Source organism: Periplaneta americana, chromosome 8, assembly GCF_040183065.1.
Source record: "Periplaneta americana isolate PAMFEO1 chromosome 8, P.americana_PAMFEO1_priV1, whole genome shotgun sequence".
Lineage (NCBI taxonomy): Eukaryota > Metazoa > Arthropoda > Insecta > Blattodea > Blattidae > Periplaneta > Periplaneta americana.
Genome location: NC_091124.1, coordinates 178,419,759 through 178,442,658, shown reverse-complemented (window position 1 = coordinate 178,442,658; position 22,900 = coordinate 178,419,759). Strand labels below are relative to the sequence as shown.

The 22,900-nt window shown below is 33.4% G+C and overlaps 1 protein-coding gene across 2 annotated transcripts in view; it reads right to left on the bottom strand.

Annotated features, from left to right (window-relative positions):
- Positions 1–1,810, bottom strand: part of LOC138704351 (corepressor interacting with RBPJ 1-like) — a 145,341-nt gene extending 143,531 nt beyond the window's left edge. For both annotated transcript variants that reach the window (XM_069832193.1, XM_069832192.1), the window contains exon 1: positions 1,716–1,810. In XM_069832193.1, the coding sequence (XP_069688294.1) occupies positions 1,716–1,721 (6 nt within the window). In that variant the 5' untranslated portion in view covers positions 1,722–1,810. The remainder of the gene's footprint in view (positions 1–1,715) is intronic.
- Positions 1,811–22,900: the final 21,090 nt, after the last annotated feature.

Genomic DNA, 22,900 nt, shown 5'->3' with positions numbered 1-22,900 from the left:
TATAAAATATATATAAAACAGCTATATATGTGTGTAGGCCTATATTTTCAGTGGTTCACGTACTACCAGTGGTACGCGTACTATAGGTTGACAACCGCTTATAGAGAGCTCCCATTACATCTTGTACGAGACGTTTAGATTTAGAGCCTACATTCGGAAACATCTACAAACATCTCCATAGAAATTGGTGAAGGAAAATTATCACAAGAAGTAGGCTCTACAAATCAAGGGGTCAGACAAGAGTGCAGACTCTAGGCAAATTTATTTGATATTACATGATGAAAATCTACGACGATGGAGAAATAGTTGCCATAGAGATATGCATATCTTAAGAAACGAATGTAATTAACACATTACTACACGTACACCCTTTGACACGGAAATGATCGCTGTTCAGAGATTAAGCCCCCAATTCGGAACAACTCGGGAACCATCGTGTGTGCCGTGTTCACACGCGTGCGTTTTGCACAGAGATATTCGAAGCCCGGTCTTTCACAACATTCCTTACTCAAATGCATGTATATCTTATAAACTGTGTGTTGTTAGAAAGAGTTGCAAGGCCGAATTTCGTATTCAGTCACTCATTTGAAACGAGCAGATTTTCCTGACTTTTAATAATGCCTGCTGGTCATAGGACAAGTTTTTAGGAGCATATGAAAAACGGGGAAATGTAAATTTGTCCGAAACTGGCAAATACATCGCATTTCGAAGGTGTGACATTTTAATCCAACATGTAAACTCGTCCGCCTAGCGTTTGTTTCTGTACACTTGTAACATGTAAACTTGTCCGCCTAGCGTTTGTTTCTTTACACTTGTAACATGTAAACTCGTGCGTTTGTTTCTTTACACTTATAACATGTAAACTCGTCCGCCTAGCGTTTGTTTCTTTACACTTGTAACATATAAACTCGTCCGCCTACCGCCTAGCGTTTGTTTCTTAACACTTGTAACATTTATAAACTCGTCCGCCTAGCGTTTGTTTCTTTACACTTGTAACATATAAACTCGTCCGCCTAGCGTTTGTCTCTTAACACTTGTAACATATAAACTCGTCCTTCAAACGTTTATTTATTAGCGTTTGCCACACAACTAACTCATGTGAATCTTTCCATGCAAATTTCAACAAGAATTTTAATACTGCTCATCCAAACATTTTCGATTTGATCAACAATTTAAAAGAATTTCAGACAGAAACGTACAAAGTATAAATACACAGACAATAATTAAACGAGCTACCAGAAATAAGCAACTGCGTATATGCAAAGCCTAGAAAATTATAAAGCAGAGAATTTCTCCATGGTAGATTTTATTAAAATTATTTCTTATCATTTTAATCCAAGATAAGTTTGTCCAGTCAGCCTAGGAGGCGCAGATGGTTGACACCTCGCCTCTGTACCCGAGGTTTGTTTTTAAACATTTGTCCATGGTAGATTTTATTAAAAGTACTTATTTTCATGAGAAACATTTTTAATCATGCCACTTGCCATTCCTAAGCCTGGATAAAATGGGAAGGAAAATGCTCTCTTTAGCATTCGGTCGAGTTTACATTTTCATGATACTGGCATTAAGTAGGTATGCGGACTAGAATACATATCAGATTATAGGTAATTATTTCCATCGGAGGAATTTACAGTTTCCCTGAGAGACAGAAGCAGGACGTTTGGTAACAAGTATTAGAGCAAGTTTTGGAAACATCATTACTTTAATACACTTACCTTCATCCTCTGAGGAGTTTAGTGCCGAGAGGAATGCGGTTCCGACTAGTCTAGTGCGGTACTGGAGTGGGAGGGAACAGTGACAGCGGCGGTCTGGAAGGAAGTACAATCATACTGAAAACATTTGCCCAATTTACGAGACCAGTATGTCTATTAGTTTTCTAACGTATTTTTGGCGAGGTAGAGATACAAGTATTGTAGAAAATTAATTCTATCTATCTATCTATCTATCTATCTATCTATCTATCTATCTATCTATCTATCTATCTATCTATCTATCTATCTATCTATCTATCTATCTATCTATCTATCTATCTATCTATCTATCTATCTATCTATCTATCTATCTATCTATCTATCTATCTATCTATCTATCTATCTATCTATCTATCTATCTATCTATCTATCTATCTATCTATCTATCTATCTATCTATCTATCTATCTATCTATCTATCTATCTATCTATCTATCTATCTATCTATCTATCTATCTATCTATCTATCTATCTATCTATCTATCTATCTATCTATCTATCTATCTATCTATCTATCTATCTATCTATCTATCTATCTATCTATCTATCTATCTATCTATCTATCTATCTATCTATCTATCTATCTATCTATCTATCTATCTATCTATCTATCTATCTATCTATCTATCTATCTATCTATCTATCTATCTATCTATCTACCTACCTACCTATCTATCCATCCATCCAATCTAATCTATCTAATGTAATCTATCTAATCTAATCTATCTAATCTATCTAATCTAATCTAAACTAATCTAATCTATCTATCTATCTAATCTAACCTATCTAACCTATCTATCTATCTATCTATCTATCTATCTATCTATCTATCTATCTATCTATCTATCTATCTATCTATCTATCTACCTACCTACCTACCTACATACCTACCTATCTATCTATTTAATTAATTAATTTATTTATTTACTTATTTATTTACTTATTTATTTATTTACTTATTTATTTATTTATTTATTTATTTATTTATTTATTTACTTATTTATTTATTTACTTATTTATTTATTTACTTATTTATTTATGTATTTATTTATTTATTTACTTATTTACTTATTTATTTATTTATTTATTTACTTACTTATGTATTTATTTACTTATTTATTTATTTATTTATTTATTTATTCACTTATTTATTTATTTATTTATTCTGGTGAAGTTAAGGCCATCACACCACCAGAAATACAAATACAATAACGTAAAAAGAAAAATCATAATACAACTACAATAACATAAATGAAAAGAAGACTCATACTATAAAATTTAGTGATTAGTAGAATTGAATTAAACTTGTAAAGTAACTTAATCAATTAAATATACTGTACTGCTGAACTCACTTGATTTGTATTTTAAGATATTACCAACAAATGATTTTCGCGTAACATTATAGGAATCTGTTTTTCACGATACCAATCACACATATTCTAAAATTCCAATAGAATAAAACCAAGAACTTTTCCACAGCATGTTTCCTTAAAAATGACTTGTAACAGTGAAATATTTAACATGAGTAATTCATATAATATTAACATAGCTAACATAAGGGGGATGTTTGAGCAAAAATTGCAACATTTATTTAATTAATAACAAAACCATATAGACCTAGGTAAACAATATGTATATGAAATATTGACACGCTACCACAAACTGAAGACTGCATATTTTTGGACGATTAATACTTCCCACTACGCTTGGCTCGGCTTGGCTGTAGCAACAAAAGAATCTACCTGCAACCCCCCGCACCGATGGCAAGAATACCTCAGGTCCCAGCTCTAAACTCGTCGGAGGAAGACAGTATATTCACGGATTCGATAATTCTGCATCAGTAATCAAATGTTTTCTGTCTTCCTAAATTCCTCTTTTTCGCATGGGTGACACTTCTGTGTCATTTTCGGTAGGGATTATTATCTATTTATTCCGAATATTTACCCAATTTCCCATTATGCAGGTTGTTAAGGAGTAATTTCAAATATGTATTTTGTTAGGTACAGAAAGGAACAAGAACTCTTCATACATTTAAGTTTATGTATCTACACAACCTATGAAGCAACCTGAATATATCAATGGTTAATGATATTCACTTAGGTACGACACTAATGAAGAAGTTCTAAGCTATAAGCTGTAGGAAGTGTATGTGTGAGCACCGGACCTTCAAGAGGGCGATAATGGAGGGATAACTAGGAGAGAAGGGTAATCGTCGCTTCCTTACGAGACAGAAAAATAAATCAATAAAACATGAGTGTGAATATTAGAATTTCATAAGTCCTTTCATGTTCGGAATTTACTTATGTTGTATCTCCACACTCCGCAAATAAAGAATCATCATCGTCATCATCATCATCATCTTCATCATCATCATCATCAGCAACATGGTTTAAGTCCACATCTGTGGAGTAACGGTCAGCGCGTCTGGCCGCGAAACCAGGTGGCCCGGGTTCGAATCCCGGCCGGGGCAAGTTACCTGGTTGAGGTTTTTTTCCGGGGTTTACTCTCTACCCAATATGAGCAAATGCTGGGTAACTTTCGGTGTTGGACCCCGGACTCATTTCACCGGCATTATCACCTTCATTTCATTCAGACGTTAAATAACCTAGATGTTGATACAGCGTCGTAAAATAACCCAAAAAAAAACCATGGTTTCAACCTTGTTTGGCTCGTTCCGGTCTCATGAAGTATATAAATTTTAAAATTGAAGAGTCCACTGCAAGAATGATGGATGTCATTTGGAATATATTTTGCAGGAGAAGCAATTGAAAGTTTGAAATGCTTAGCGCTCAAAGCTTAACTGTGATTTTCCGATCATTACTGGACAATGACTATCAGTGTTAATGCCATATAACTCTGTATGTACATTCTATATGTCTTAAGCAATGCATTGACAGTCTTGGTTCATTTTCGACAAGAAAGTAACATCCATCATTCTTGCAGTGGACTCTTCAATTGTTGAAGCCATCTTTTCCTGGGTCTACCTATGTTTCGTTTACCAGTTGGTCTGTAGTCGAATATTAATTTAGGAATACGGTCTTGAGTCATTCTTTCAACGTGTTGCTTCCATATATTCCTATATTCTGTGAGTTTTTCAATTAAATTGAATATATTCAGTTCTAGTCGGATGTCTTCATTGCATTTCTTGTCTAAGAGAGTATAATCTGTTATACTCCTCATAAATCTCATTTCTATCACCTCGATTTTTTTTCTTCGGATTTAGTAAGCGTCCAGAATTCAGAGCCATATAGTAACATAGGGACTGCCATAACTTCATAAAATGTTAATCTTGTTTCTTTGCTAGTGTATTTTAAACTTCTTTTTATTACCACACAGAAATAATTAAATTTGTTTATTTGATTTGTAAAATCTTCTTTTCCTGCATATGGGATATTGCAGCCCAGATAATTAATAGTAATATACGTTACGAGAGCGGTATGTTGATGTTTTCATGTTCGAGGAAAAGATTGAAAAAGCGAAACGTAGTTGAGCTTTTTTAATTTCCTCGAACATGAAAACAAACATACCGCTCGTGTATCGTACATTATTTTGTGCTAAGATCGTTTATTACATACCTGAAAGAGGAATTTCTAATTAGTTACAATGAAATCTCCATCTTGGTTTCTGTTCAATGACGGCAACTTTTAAAAACTAAAATATCTATCTTCAACATTGTTGCTATAAAATGTTTTCTGTCTTTACTATACTCCAGCAGGCCGTGATATACGTCTGTCTTTTTTTCCCCCCAGTCTATAAATGCGAACTTAAAACAAACGGTAAGGTTATGTAATGATTTATTTTTCATTTTAATATTTTAACAATATCATTTATATAACATATTGCAGTAATAACATCGGCATCTGGAATCTTGTTGATTTTTTCACGGCTTCCTTAATGTTACTTGCATTACAAATGCAGTAACTTTTGTGGTGATGTAGAGTTTACTTAATTTTTGCAAATATTTAAAAACAATAATTAACAGTGCAGTTTAGGTGAAATTGCAGTGGTAAGTTTCCAATTTATAATTATTACTATGTTAAACGTCTCTAAAAATAATAAGTTAAAAGCCTAAAGCAGTAAAATTAATATGGCGCTTAAGCGGTAAGAAGAGGGAAATTGTTATGTGTGTTAGGTTGGGAATACTGAATGTGGAATTTTAGACTTACCGCGTATTGGTTTTGTGCGGAAAGCAAGCAAATACGCACGATCTCGCACAAAAGTGTTAATTTGTTCTATCATTCTTCCATTCAACACGATTTTGGCTCTAATTGCTTCTAATCTTCTTTTGTTTTAGTAGCAGATATGGTTAAGCTATTTTCTTTGCTAATTTTGTTTAATTTAAATATTGCCATTTGTAGGTCATCTTCGGAAGCGCAAATTAAAACCTGATCATCGGCAAAAAGTATCGTATCTAAGTTTATGTTTTTTATTTTAAAATGTACTTTCAAATCCATCTGCCACTTCAGCACGATGTCGTCCTATACACATTAAAAAGTGACGGTGACAGTGGGCATCCTTGTCTTACTCCTCTATTTGTATTGGCTATTTGTTGTCCTTCTTTACAATCAATTACAATTTGGTTATTAGTGTACAAATTTCTTATTATTGTTATTAAGTGTTGTGGTATGCCTTTTTGTTGCATTATGTCCCACAGCTTCTTTCTATTAATAAATAAATAATGAAACAGCTAATTTCTAGTACTGCCAACTTATGGAGATTTCCAGTGAGGTCAACATGGAGTAAATTAATTTGTGACTATATTGTCCTCACATTTATTTTTGTGCGAGATCATGCGTATTTGGTTGGTTTCCGCACAAAACCAATCCGCGGTAAGTCTAAAATTCCAAATTCAGTATTCCCAACCTAACACACACAACAATTTCCCTCTTCTTACTGCTTAAGTGACATATTGATTTTACTGCTTTAGGCTTCTAACATATTCAAAATAAGATGAAATTGATCTAACATATTACTTTTAGAGACGTTCAATATAGTAATAATTATAAATTGGAAACTTACCACTGCAATTTCACCTAAATTGCACTGTTAATTATTGCTTTTAAATATTCGCAAAAATTAAGTAAACTCTACAACTCCACTAAAGTTACTGGATTCGTGATGCAAGTAACATTAAGGAAGCCGTGAAAAAATCAACAAGATTCCAGATGCCGATGTTATTACTGCAATATGTTATATAAATGATATTGTTAAAATATTAAAATGAAAAATAAATCATTACATAACCTTACCGTTTGTTTTAAGTTCGCATTTATAGACTGGGGGAAAAAAAAGACAGACGTATATCTCGGCCTTCTGGAGCATAGCAAACACAGAAAACATTTTATAGCAACAATGTTGAAGAAAGATAGTTTTGTTTTCCGAAGTTGCCGTCATTAAACAGAAACCAACATGGAGATTTCATTGCAACTAATTAGAAATTCGTCTTTTAGGTATGTAATAAACGATCTTCGCACAAAATAATGTACGATACACGAGCGGTATGTTTGTTTTCATGTTCTCGGAAATTAAAAAAGCTCAACTACGTTTCGCTTTTTCAATCTTTTCCTCGACCATGAAAACGTCAACATACCGCTCTTGTAAGGTATATTACTATTGTGACTATATTGTCCTCACATTTATTTTTGTTTAACCAGAAATCACTCTCGCAAGTACATGAACTTGGTTTATAAAGTTAGATATAGCTGTATGAGAATAGTAGTAGGCCTATATACCAAGTCATGTTTCATATTTTCAAATTAGCACTGCTCAAGTCGTTGCTCTGCCATCATACATCATGATCTGCATCTATACTATACTGTTAGCTCACATCTGCGACAACACTTGAACATCACAACTATAGCGTAACAAATGAAAGCTGTTAACTCATGTATAGTTGCAGAGAAAGCAATGTTACATCCGCAAAGATTATCATATTCTCCATTCATTTCCACTGTAAAATGCATCGATACAGAATGATTTGTCCGCATTCCAGGAATTCTTGTGAATAAAGCAACATATTTAATATTTCAACAAAAGACATCTGCATGCAGTTGTAATATTCAGACGTTAAAACAACGGAAGTGTTATATTTAATTTAAATTATTTTAAATGGCAATATTTACATAACCTTAAACCTGTTCGAACAAAATTACGCAGTGAACTTCAGGAATTTTGGAATGGAAATGACAGGTGACAGCAAGGTGCGCACAAAACCCATTCACAAGCAAGCATTCTGATGGGGCAGATAAAAAAGTTAAATGTTTTTCTTCCACGAAGTTAATAATATCAAAAGAAGTGCTTATACAAATTTTGGCCACTCGACCGCAATTACGAGGGCCGTAAAAAATAATTTGGCAGGAGCCGTTAACAGGAAGAAAACACAATTGCATTGGAAAAATTTGTTGGAACAGATACAGCAATTGTTGAGCTACTTTTCGACAAATTCCCCAACGGAATTAAGACATTTGTCATATCATGGGATCGACAGAGAGGTACAGACGGCTGTCAAACGCTGGTTCCGATCCCAGGGGGCTAAAATTTACTGTACAAGGGTACAAAAATTGATCCCATGGTATGATAAGTGTCTCAATTCCAGTGGGGGATATGTTGACAAATAGTGCAACAATTGCTGTATCTGTTTCAATAAATCTTTCCATGCAATTGTGTTTTATTTCTGTAAACAGCCCCAGGGAAAATCACTTTCTGAACGACTTTGTAATTGCTGTAGAGCAGCGTTTCTCAAACTTTTTTAAGTGGGGACCACTCTTTTAAGTCAGAACAGTTCCGCGGACCACTTTACTCTTGTTCCCTTCATTTTTGTAGCATATTTTGATACCAGTATATTTATATTTTAAAATAGAATTAATTAATTATAATACTTTTGTAATTATATTTTTGTAGCCAATCAGAAGTAACTTATAACAAATTATGTGCATTGTTGATTCATCGCTTGCCTGTTAGCATTAGTTGTTTGAAATTCTTCTTACGCTAGTAGTTTTCCATGTCTCTGTTAAATAGTGGCCATTATAAATAATGGAAAACTGGCTTTGATCCGGATCTTTGAAACGAAAGGAACATAATGATACGCTTTATTTAGGCAGTGTTAATAGTTCAGAAGCTATGTGTGAAGAATATATTAATTACAACGTCATTAAAGAAATATCTAGTCCTAGTGATAGCTATTCAAAGAAAAAATGCTTTCGTAAATATGACTAGAGTTATTTGGAACTTGGATTTACTTGGTGTGGCAATGAGAGTGAACCAAAACCTCGGTGCGTTGTTTGCTACGAAGTGCTTTAAACGAGTGTATGAAACCCGTGAAATTGAAACGGCACTTAGAGATGAAACACGCAAGCGTAAAAAGTAAACCTGTCGGATTTTAAAATAGGTGGAGTCTAAAATTTCTTATATCGTCATCTGGAAAAACAAATAAAAAAATAATGCAGAAACATGCCCAATTTTCAACAAATAAAGATGCAATTTTACACGTTCTGTTATTGGTGTACGACGTACAGTAGTGCCCATTTCAATGTGCAGACTGTTTCGTTTATGCGGAAGGGTGACCCGGAGGTTAGCACTGCAGCCTCGAACAGTCTTATTGTACCTTAACAACTCTTCATGGATTTAGCCTTGGTTGTTGATACTTTAATCTTTTAAATTTACATTGTCTATATTTAATATGATCTACATAATGTAATTTCCTTAATATCAAGTCCTTGCAGAAACAAAAGACCTCTCGATGTTATTTTGACGTCATTGTTTCCTAAATACGGCCTTCCGCTTTCGTATAGAGATAAAGGTGGAAATAAATGGAATGGTGTCAGTTCTCACATCTGTGTTTTTTGTTTTGTTCCACAATAAAGATGAAGGAAACAAGCAGAAACGGATAATAAATGGAGGACATCAGATAGGTGGATTGCATCTCACTCCGATCTGCTGTGCCACTTAGACGGCTGTTCCCTCTTACAGGCTGTCTGACTTCACATTTCCAACAAGTATGATGTCCTCGGTTAAGTTTTTAGATTGTAACCGACATTTGTGGTTTTTAATTACGCAAAAGGCGGTTAATTTTCATAACATACCCAGAGTTCTACGAAATGTTTATTTGGCCATTATTCAGTCTATCATTCAATATGGTATAATTGTTTCGGGTGGAAGTACAAAAATTAATCTTAGTCCGTTAAATTTACTACAAAAACGAATAATTAAAATTTGTTTGAAGAAACGTTTCGATTATCCAACTAAATTAATTTATTCTGAATTTAATGTATTTAATATTGAACAAATTTATAAGTATACGCTGTTAAAATTTTATCATAAAAATCGTAATAAGTTTGTATTACAGACACACAATTATGACACAAGACGAAATATTAATTCAACATTAGTAGAACCTAAATGTCTCACATCTGCTGGTCTAAAGCATAGCATAAATTTTGGCCCTCGGTTGTACAATGCTTTAACTAAATTACGCCCAGAACTTCTAACATGTAACCCACTAACATATAACAAGAAAATTAGGAACGTGTTAATATCTTCAATTTTATTAAATAAATTTATAGCCTATGTGTATGAATTAATCAACCTATATTATATTTGTATTCTATAATTTTGAAATATATATTAGTCCTACTTTTCACGTGCGATATTATTCTTCTCTAGTGTTAATATTATATTATATAATTCCATTGCCGCTGTAATTATATTTTAGTTCCTATTTTATTTTACTTATTTATTTATATTATTATTATTTTTTATTTTAATATTATATCTGAACTGCGACCGAGCACGAGCGCTGCTCATTCGGTCTCAAATTTTGTTAATACTACTGTATCTTCTTTTTATATTGCTTGTATTATTTTATTTATATTTCTCTTTATTTTTGTAATTATATTTCTTTATTCTGTATATTTGAATTTAAATAAAATAAAATAAAAATTCATAGCTTTGGGGAAAGTAAGAATACAGTTTGAGTGGAAGAACGAAAGACATTATTTTACCGTCCTTGAAGTTTCCAATTTCGAGTATAGGTGTCTTCGTACAAAAGAAAACAAACTGTCCTATAGTTCATTCGCTATCGTAAACTACATCCCACCTCGCGCAGACTCGAGTAGAAGTGCAAACCTCCGACCTACATTCTTATCCCAGCTACTGTTCAGTGTAAGGGTTGTTCAGACCTTTAAAATTGTAGATATTCGTTGGTTTTTTCATCAGCCACAGGAAAAATTAATACATACTGAAACTTGCATTCTTATCATTTAATATACATCACCATCAACAACAACAACAAATAATAATAATATTAGATACTCTGTGACCTAATGCCTCGGCATGTTTCTCCCTACTCTTCCCAGATTTCTAACTATAGGATTGTAACACAGTCTACTATATACAGTCACGAAGCTCAATATGTAGTAAAAATGCAAACATGGGTAGTTGCCCACCACTAGGATCGCTACTATCGCCTCATCATCGCAGATCTCTCTCCTAGTAGACGACAAAATATGTTACACTTTCGTTGTGTTCTTTTGGAAAAATTAACACCTTCCTTCCATTATTGAAATATTAAATGCATAAAGTTAATTTATTATTTTAATGAAGTATATTAAATTCCACCATAAACTCGAAGATACCTGCAAGAAATAGGTTAATATAATTTTTGTTTGTGCAAAACGAACTGAAATTTACTATAATCGCTTCACTCATTCAAGATTATGGCGATAATTAACTATTAAACCAATAAATATTAATTTGCATTTCCCTTTACAATAATAATGGAAGTATGAATTAATGGAGTAACTTACGTGTACCGGTACTTGTAGTGTAGGTTTACGTAGTTAACAAAGTGGGATGAGGATAAGCAATAATAATCACACCAGAATTGGAAATAAAACGTGATCAATAAATTTTATTGTAACAGACTTTTTCTACGTCTCTAGTAAAGTAACAAATAAAAATAATAACAAAATTAACAGCTATAATTAAAAACATATCCTTTGAAAAAAAAAAGTAGGCCTAAGAAATAATAATCCCACCAGAATTGAAAATAAAACGTGATCAATACATTTCATTAAAACAAACTTAATTTTTCTACGTCTCTAGTAAAATATTATTATTCCAATTATTGTATTTTAGCCATTAACATTTCCATTACAACCAATAACGAACATTTCACAAGCATCAATGTGAAATACGCAAAGAGCTAGCACTCGATGGAAATACGACAAAGTCCAAAGTCGACCGTGGACAGCCTATTGTTTCTAGTTGCTAACCGCTTGGAGCGCTTTATCGCGAGATTTGCAAAAAATCACCTCAAGCTTCGCGACTGTATATAGTAGACTGTGACTGTAATTTAACTGTAAACCAGTTTTATCTCTCATTTTTCATTTTATTTTCATGTTGATGCCAATTAACGGTCATCAATTGGTTACCTTTATATAAGTGGACCAGAAAAGGAATAAACGTGGCTTCTTTCGGAACTAAACGATGACGTCAGCCAAAAAGAAACCGGCGCTCTGCGGCGGTTTATTACACAGGAAGATATTTCAGATATTCAATATTAACAGAAGCAGTTGTTTCTTCAAAAGAATGATCCAACGTTGTAGAGTAACGTATAGCATGGCTGACCGTAATACGAACGAGCATAGGTTCAAATCCTGGTTGGGTCAAGTTACCTTGTTGAGTTTTTCCGGGGTTTTCTCTCAACCCATTGTGAGAAAATGCTGGTAACCTTGGGCGCTGGACCCCGGACTCAATTCCCTAGCATTATCACCTTCATCTCATTCAGACATTAGTTAACGACAGCAGTTCGTAAAGCGTCATAAAATAACCAATTTTAAAAAATTCAAAAGAATAAAGAAAATGTAACTTTACGCTACTGGAATTTATTACTAGAGACGAGAATTTCATGCACTATAAAATCTCAACCTATGTTCCTATCTCAAAGTGAGAGTCCAAGTTTCACAACCATAAAGAACAACCGGTAATATAACTGTTTTATAAATTCTGACTTTCAGATTTTTCGACAGCAGACTGGATGATAAAATTTTCTCAACCGAGTAATAACAGGCATTTCCCATATTTATTCTGCGTTTAATTTCTTCCCGAGCGTCATTTATATTTGTTACTGTTGCTCCAAAATATATGAATTTTTTCACCTCTTCGAAGGATAAATCTCCAATTTTTATATTTCCATTTCGTACAATATTCTCGTCACGAGACATAATCATATACTTTGTCTTTTCGGTATTTACTTCCAAACCGATCGCTTTACTTGCTTCAAGTAAAATTTCCGTGTTTTCCCTAATCGTTTGTGGATTTTCTCCTAACATATTCACGTCATCCGCATAGACAAGCAGCTGATGTAACACGTTCAATTCCAAACCCTCTCTGTTATCCTGGACTTTCCTAATGGCATACTCTAGAGCAAAGTTAAAAAGTAAAGGTGATAGTGCATCTCCTTGCTTTAGCCCACAGTGAATTGAAAACGCATCTGACAGAAACTGACCTATACGAACTCTGCTGCTGCTGCTGCTGCTGCTGAAATACTTGTTCGTTTTTTGTTGTTTCAAAATTACTGGAATATTTTTTTCTTCAAATACTATATAAAAATCATATTAATAAATTATGCTTTACAAACCACTACTTTGTGAAGTATAACTGAGTAAGTCTAGAGTTTCTTATATTACAATTATCAAGTATAGACACTGATAATAATTGTGTTTTTTCCTTCTGCTAAGTTTTTTCCTTCCTAAGAATGCCCCAAAGCCAACTCCTGGATCTCCTCTAAAAAGTTTCTCTCGTCCTCGGAATACATCAATGCCATTAATATGTCTTGCAACGTCACCGCAGTGAGAGCTGTCCCTGGCAGAACCTTCAGTACTACCCGTTGTCGCCATTCCGGCTGCAGCGAGACTGAAACACTTGGCCACGTACTGGGGTTCTGTAAGAAGGGAGAGCTACTGCGTAACAACAGACACCATCGTGCCCGTGCAGCAATTGCCAACCTGCTAAGAAACAGAGGATGGGAAGTACATGAGGAGATTCATTGTGTGTCTGAAGTTGATTCTCATAGAAGAGTCGATATAATTGCCATCAATAAAAGAACCCAGAAAGCGATGGTCTTAGACCCTACGATTTGCTTTGAACGAGGCACAAATCAAGCACTGCAGATTAATGATGACAAGCGAGCTGAATATGTACCTTGTCTTCCATACCTCAGTGGAAAATATGGCATTTCGCTTTACAACTGGGATGTTGCAGGCTTACTATTTGGAGCGAGGGGTTGTTTACCAAAATTTACATGTAATATCCTTAAATCCTTTAAAATTCCCTTTTATGAGGTTCAGAAGATTGTAATGGAAATTCTGAAGGCCTCTCTTCAAATTTTACACTATCATCTATATATTAACTCGTAAATTTTTGTTTTAATGTACAAATCTAATCCATATTTTGCCCGTTTCATTTCCCATTATCTTTTATGTTTGTTAATTCCGGATCCCAGTGGTCAACCTCACTTGAGGACGGATGATCTTAAATCTTAGTAGTATAATGTCCAAATGCCTATTTAATCCAACCCTAGAAGCGCAGAATAGATTATTGTACACCCCTCCAGCTAAGAAAGGGTAAGAGCAACGCTCGAATGATGCAGTCTGCACAGATCGGTGATCCGCGCACATAACTGCACATTTAGTTTCTGATTTCTGGCATGCCTGTACTAGAGCATACCTCTTTTATTAAAATTTCCAGTTTGTGCAAGGAAATCTAACACACTTCGTTTCGCATGAGAAATGTTTACGTAGAAACACGTAACGGTGAATGTGACATCATACTGGAATCGCTGTGAAGCTTTATTAACCCATGTTATTAAAATCAAACGAGGATTTCGCTCATTAGACAAGCCAGTCAGTAGTACATAATTATAAAGTAGTCTAATGAACTAAATTACTGAGTACGAGACTTTGTTTGCACAGAGTGAAACTACAGGCAGTCTCAGGTCATATACCTTGATTTTAATAAAAATGCATATTTAAGCTATTTTTCGTTAGTTAAGAAACTTAGCGATAGTCATTCGCTTCGCTTTTTTTGTCGTTTACGAAATATAATAATAATAATAATAATAATAATAATAATAATAATAATAATAATAGTTTTATTTTTCCTTACAGAGTTAAGGCCATCAGGCCTTCTCTTTCACTCAACCAGGATCAAATAACATACAGAAAAATACAAACCGGTATACAAATATTAACTTAAAAATAATAATAAACATATAGTAATTAAGTAAAAAAGAGACATTGAATACATATACACAACCACTATTAACTTTAAAATAACAATAATAAAAATATATGTAATAAAAAAAGAAACTGAATACATAATCACAAACAGGAAAATACATTCTAGTATACAAGTATTAACTTAAGGAGAGAGGATGGTATTTTTGATGAAAAATGACTAAATTTTCAAAAAAAAATTCTTTAAAATACTCTGTGCTATGTGTGGATCGCCATTTTTAAACTTCCTGCATTATGGATTTTTAAATCACTCGCCCACTTTTATTGTTGTTTCCGGTAAATTAAATTTTCAAAAAAGATTTTTTTTTCCTTAAAATACCCTTTGATATGTGTGGAATGCATTGCATAACATTTTGTGGATATTTGTGCTCTTATCGGATGTTGAGACGTCATTTTTAAACTTCCTGCGCTATGCATTTTTAAATCACACGCCCGCTTCATTTTTTTTTTTTTGCTACATTGTCAGGCAAAATGGATATCATTTCTGAACCATTAAAGATACATGCAAGAAATTGAGAACACACATTCTTTAGACTATTAGGAAACTTTTCTCTGTATCAGAATTTTGTTAATTTATTTTATTTTAAAAATACGTCCGTTCGTTTGCAAGAAAGGAAATCAGAAAATTGTTACTAAATTTTAATTGTTTATTTTACAAACGTAGGGACTAATATCAAAATTCTGTTACAGACAGTTTGTAGAACATACTTTTGAAAATATAATGCAAAAACTGTTTGAATTTATCTTTAAAATCGGTTTAGATATATCGGTTTTAGTACAATCCTGCAGTGGGTATATTTTTTTCAAATTTGGGCCCCAAATAATTTTTTTTTTCAAAATATTTTTATTTGGTTGATTTGCCACAGCTATGAGCTCTCTACATACAGAAAATTAATAATTTACACCAAATAGGAAAAAAAGTTAAAAAAACACCATCCTCTCCCCTTAAAAAAAAAAGAATTAATACATATGAATATAATCTCACAACTACAGGAACAGCAGAATTACTATGATCAGCACAGCACGTGTTACATTGAGACAATGACAATTACCTAGATCAGGCCTCCACAAACAGCGCTCAAAGAGCGCGAGTGTTTACCGCTCACCGAAACGTCAGAATGGCATGCTATAGATAGAGGAGAGGGAAACGACCACTCAGTTATCTAGTGGAGTGCAGTGTGTAGGCCTATTCTCAGTAACTGTTTCACGTTGCTTACCTACTGCTACAGTACAGTATGGAGGAATCTAAAAGACGGAACATAGCATTTAACATTTAATCATTTGCAGCTCCAACTTATTGATCTTCAATGTGACCTAAGGGCTAAAGATCGTTTGAATAATACTACTAGCCTGGTTGAGTTTTACAGGACTAAACATTAGCAATAATATCCACGACTACACAGGCTGGCTGTGAAAATGATTGCTATGTTTGGCTCAACATTTATATTTGTGAGCAACTGTTTTCTATAATCAACTTTAATAAAGGCAGATATCGAACATCTGTAACTGATGTTTCATTATGATCAGTAGGCTACTGTTTCTTTCAGCTGCCAACAGCATAAAACCTCGTTTTGATGTACTGATAAATAAAAATATAACAAAATGATAGGCTATTGTACATTTAAGTAGCTATAGAATTTCTATTACTTTTGTAAAATAAATACTTCTTTATTAATTAATAATAGTCCAAGATAGTTTTGCAAACACTGAACGGGAATTCATTTCATAAGCACTCGTAATAGTACTTTTGTGTATATTTTGTACGAGATCGCCCCTTCTTCCAGTCCATCCTTATACAGAGCGCAGCTAATATCTGCATTCCGCTCGTGAGCTGTGAGCCGGCTTGGAGAGCGCAAACCTTGTGCAGGCCTGGTCTAGTGCAATAATTATTACGTGTTACAACATTTTCCCGGTTTTTAAGAAACGAGTCAGTAAAATTATATTATAAAATATGTTTATTTTTAAGACTTTAAATAGTATGTAAAGATCAAATTGGTTGGATAAAATAATATTTATTTTAAAATATTTTTAGAATTCGTTTCTGAAACAAAATTAGTGTGTTAAGAGTGGTGTTTGAAATTACACCCCAACCTAATGTAAACTTACCATATTGTAACACTGCTTGAACTTCTACTAAGCGTAACGCAGTAACTGGCATAAAAGGACGAAATATCACAAATTTGGAAATAGTTTTCCTCAGTCTATATCATAAGTAATATTTTTCATAAATATATTTACTTAAGAGGAGAGGATGGTATTTTTGATGAAAAACGACTAAATTTTCAAAAAAAAATATATTTAAAATACCCTGTGATATGTGTGGATCGCCATTTTTAAACTTCCTGCATTGTGGATTTTTAAATCACTCACCCACTTTTATTGTTGTTTCCGGTAAATTAAATGTTCAAAAAAAAAATCTTTAAAATGCCCTTTGATATATGTGGAATTCATTGCATAACATTTTGTGGGTATTTGTGCCCTTATCTGCTGTTGAGACGTCATTTTTAAACTTCCTGCGCTATGGGTTTTTAAATCAAACGCCCGCTTTTATCGGTTTCCAGTAACTTCATTTTTTTGCTACATTGCCAGACAAAATGAATATAATTTCTGAACTATTAAAGAGACATCCATGAAATTTAGAACACACATTCTTTAAACTATTAGGAAACTTTTCTCTGTAACAGAATTTTGTTAATTGATTTCATTTAAAAATACGTCCGTTTGTTTGCAAGAAAGGAAATCAGAAAATTGTTACCAAATTTTAATTGTTTATTTTACAAACGAAGGGACTAATATCAAAATTATGTTACAGACAGTTTGTAGAACATAATTTTGCAAATACATTGAAAAAACTGTTTGAATCTATCTTTAAAAACGGTTTAGATATATCGGTTTTAGTACAATCCTGCATTGGGTATATTTTTTTCAAATTTGAGCCCCCAAATAATTTTTTTTTCAAAATATTTTTATTTGGTTGAGTTGCCACAGCTATGAGCTCTCTACATACAAAAAATTAATAATTTACACCAAATAAGAAAAAAGTTTAAAAAATACCACCCTCTCCCCTTAATGCAGGAAAAATACAAATTGTAAAATTCGTGAATTTTTACCTTATTTTATTAGTCTTGCTTTCTGGAGTTCAGTCAATGTTTTGCTGCTGGTTATAACTACATGCTCACCAAGGAACCTAAATGCATAGTGCGACGTTACGACATTGCTTCGGATATATACGAAGTCCGTAAGCTGTTTTAGAAAATGTCCAAATTTCTCCCATTTATAATAACATAAAAAAAAAAACAGAAAATTCACTACCCTGACGGTCACTCAACTTCGGTGGTGGTTTTTACTTAGTCTGCTTTCTGCGAAAAAATCGAAATGGAAAGAGTACGGCTGTGCTAGGAGCCTCAGTGCATCTGTAGTAACGGATCTTCGCCGCACCGAGTCTCGCAAGGGAACCGTCGCGTCGTGTAGCTTGAATTTAATGAAAATGCATATTTAAACTGATTTTCGTCCTTTAAGAAACGTAGTGATAGTCGTTCGTTTCGCTTTTTCCTCGTTTACGAAATATACTGCCTTGAAAATCGATGCTACTTATGCCGCTTCTTGCGTACACTCGGATTCTCATAGCTCCGCGATACGGTATAACAGCTCCCGCATTAATGCTCTAGTCCAGCGTTTCTCAAACTTTTTTGAAGTGGGGACCACTTTTTTAAGTCAGAACAGTTCCGCGGACCATCTTACACTTGTTCCCTTCGAAAGAAAATGTATCATTTTTATAGCATATTTTAATACCAGGATACTTGTATTTTAAAACAGAATTAATTAATTAAAATTAATTTAATTCAATTCATTTCATATTATTAACTAATTAATTTAATGTTAATAGAAGAAAATTCATTTTTGTTTTTTAATAATTCAAGGCTGTTAGAGTTCGGATAATCTTTAACCTATTAATTAAACAAAATAAATAAATGTTGGTACTCACATTAATGAGATGGATGAGCTTGCCGATTCTTCTACAATTGTTATATATTTGGATGTATGCTGGTAAACTTAAGTCGGAGATCGTCATATACATTGAGTCGATCGATCTCGGTACTTTGTTTTTATTAGAGTTAGTGATGAAAACTCTTTCCTCACACAGATATGTAGAAGCAAACTGAATTATAATCTCTAAAGCACCATTGTACAGTTCACTATATTCTCTTTTCACTTGTGACGAGGTCCACAAATTAACCACACCTTCCGCTTGGAATTTCATTTCAAGTCCGGTGTCATTCGAGAGTTCAATTAACTGTTTTCTTTCACTCAATGGAAGTTTGTTAGTTTCAATATCGCAATGAAAGGGATCACGAACCCATGAAAATTCATCATATTTACTTGGAAAATAAGTTTCAAATTGTGACCTCAGAGTTTCAAAACGCTAACATAGTATGTCACTGCATAATTCTTTTCCAATAACGAAATAATTTTCAACCAAAAAAGATTCTAGGGCTGAAAATGGTGGACAAATCCTCTGTTTTACGCAACTGACCCACAATCCAAGTTTTCTTTCCAACCCCTATATTTTCTCATGCGCATTGAGAACAGTCAAAGAATTACCTTGTAGACAGAGATTTAGTTCGATTAGTTTTGAGAATATATCTGAAAGATATGCCAGTGTACTTAGCAACATGTCATCAACTGATGTGCAGGGAAAATATGTCGAGAAACACCACGTTCATAGTGCTTAAAATCCCTCTTTTGTTGCTGAGAGTAGAGTGGGAAGTCGGTAGACGAGTAGGGTAATAAATTTAATAAAATGTCAACACTGGGAGAAAAAGTGAAAGGCAATTGACATGTGTCATTTTCAAACTCAGAGATTTTCAACTATAGTGTCATAAGTAATTCGTTTGAATTTCATTTTTTCTTCTGTTCTTTTTGAAGGAACACAAGGGCAGACCTCGAGGACCACAGGTGGTCCGCGGACCATAGTTTGAGAAACGCTGCTCCAGTCCAGCGGTGGCCAGAACCCGAGCTGCAGTGATTACATGCGACAGACAGCCTATGAAGTAAGTAGACAGAGAAAAGGTACTTGGCATGAAAACTACAACCAGGGGTGGTTCCTGTACTAACATGTTGATCAATCCCGCGGATAAAAATCTCAAGCTTTGCTGTATCAGTGATGTCACTGCTGTCATCAAGAGCCAGTGAATAATATACGATTTTTCTTGCTTCTTTTTTAACTTTCCTCTTGATTATAATCAGGAATTTTCTAAATTCCTCCCTCGATACTTGGTCGAGAAATTCGTAGTTTTTCAACATTAAAAACATCTCATGGACAAGTTATTTAAGCTATTTTAATCATTACAGACGTGGACAAATTATTAGCAAAATTGCAGATTTTTATTATATATTTTTACAAAATATGATTCTTCAATTCAGACTACAGTTGACGTTTTTGCGTATTTCCAAATTATTAGCAAAATTGAAGATTTGTACTGTATATTTTTAGAAAATTTCACTCTTCAATTTGGACTACATTTGATATTTTTGCATATTTACAAATTATTACAAAACTACCTGCACTAGACGGTATGACACAGTAACGTTAAAAGAACCAAGATGTAAAACCACAAGAGGAGTAAAACGTACTGCAAATTTAGACTGAAGACATTGCATTACAACAAATTAAACAAAAATTCCTTCACTTAGTAACTTTTACATTATTTTAAGAAAAAATTAAAATTGTTCCTTCTCACCAGTACAACTGAAATTTGCTTCTAACGACCTTAAAATCTTAAATAGTACATTATAGTTCTTTCTTTCGTCCTTTTTTTTTTTTTTTTTTTTGACATCACGCCTGTCCTAGAGATTTTTTTCTTTCTCTTTCTACTGTATCTCCCAAAGAGAGCTCTTCTCAGTCTATAGGTATTAATACTTCTCTTTATTTGCTTATTTTTATATTATTTTATTTTTGTTTTTATTATTAAATTCTATTATTAAGATATATTTGTTGTTGTTGTTGTTGTTGTTTAGTCAATTGTCCGAATACATGTCTGACCTCACAAGTAATACCAACAAAGCACCACTTATGAGGCAAATAAGTCAGGTGGCTTTTGCTTTCCCGCTCTATTGCATAGATCGCCGACTAGCTACATATTATAAATTTACTTCACTTATTTATCTATTGGTTAAGTTCTCCTATAATTATTGTGCCCATATGTGTTCTATGACAAAGTATATTTATGCTCGACCATGCCGAAATGTAGTAATTATACACCTGGTAGCAGCCCTTTAATGGACTTCATTAAAGTACACATATTCATTAAAGTTCAGGTGTTCCTCCAATCACAAAATACCATTGTAGCAATATGAAAGCGCAAGTATGGATTATTCTCGGATATGCAATCGAAAGACAACTAGCGCGAGATTAGACAATATTAAACTCAGTCGAAAAAAACAACACACAAATTAACATCAATTCACCGTCATCTTCCAGCCTTTCACAAAGCACATTCCCACAAGTTCATTTCACCAATTGCCGGAAAAAATCAATATCGTCGAGCATAAAAAGTCGTATGAAACTTCACTATAATGGTAATTAAGATGCTCGTATGAAAATTATGAAACTCGCTTGCGCTCGTTTCATAAACATACTCGGTTCTTAATTACTACCATTATAGGCTCGTTGCATAATGTACTATTGTACAATAACAGGCCTATATGTGTATTTGTATTTAAATATACAATATAAGTTTAAATATTGAATATAGATATTAAGAGCACATTCCAACAAATTAACAAAACATTACATAGGTAACAAGAAATGTATTATTATTATTATTATTATTATTATTATTATTATTATTATTATTATTATTATTTATCCATGGTGTGTGTCGCCCTCGGTAACGTAGTTGGTATAGCGCTGGCCTTCTATGCTCGAGATTGTGGTTTCGATCCCGGCGAGGTCGATGGCAATTAAGTGTGTTTAAATGCGACAGGTTCATATCAGTAGATTTATACTGGCATGTAAAAGAACTCCTGCGGGACAAAAATTCCGGCACACCGACGACGCTGATATAACCTCCGCAGTTGCGAGCGTCGTTAAATAAACCATAATTTTTAATTTTCCATGGTGTGGGATGGCACTGTGAAAGTACAGTTGGTTTCGTAACAAATTACATTACCGCCTTTCTAATTATGCTCGGCGTGGGTTCTTGCAATCATCATAAGTACTTGAGATTGTGTGAGTAAAGTAGTATATTTTATTTATTTTCATTTATTTATTATATTATTTATACCTCCATATGTGTGGCAGTCTTAATTTCACTGTTTTATAATTCACACTACTGAACACATGTGGAAAATTATAGGCACCAAGCGTTCCCTTCAGAACGAACTTAAAGAGAAGTTCGGAAAGGAATATTTTCTTATTAAAGGAAAAAAAATCACTGAATTTTTCAAATCGTTAAAAATGAATACGAACTCGATTTTTTCAAATGCAGTCTAATAGCAAAAGATACATAAAAAATATTTAATTAGTCAGTCAAAACTGGCCTTCAACATCAAAGTCAGACAAGAACATCAATCGATATTTGTGTATAGTGTTGGTTCATGTCAACATCCCTTTCAACAATATTTCAAAGTGTTTCTTGAAAAAAGGTATTTTGAGTGAAAGTAATAATAATTTAATAATATATTTATTTAATCTGGCAGAGCTAAGGCCAGTAGGCCTTCTCTTCCTCCCAGCCAGACTCTAATTCTAATTGAATACAATTGGTTACATAGTTATTACATTAATATCTAGACCATAAAACAACATGAAAGTAAATAATGAAAGTTGGATAAGTAATGTTAGTGTGACAATAAT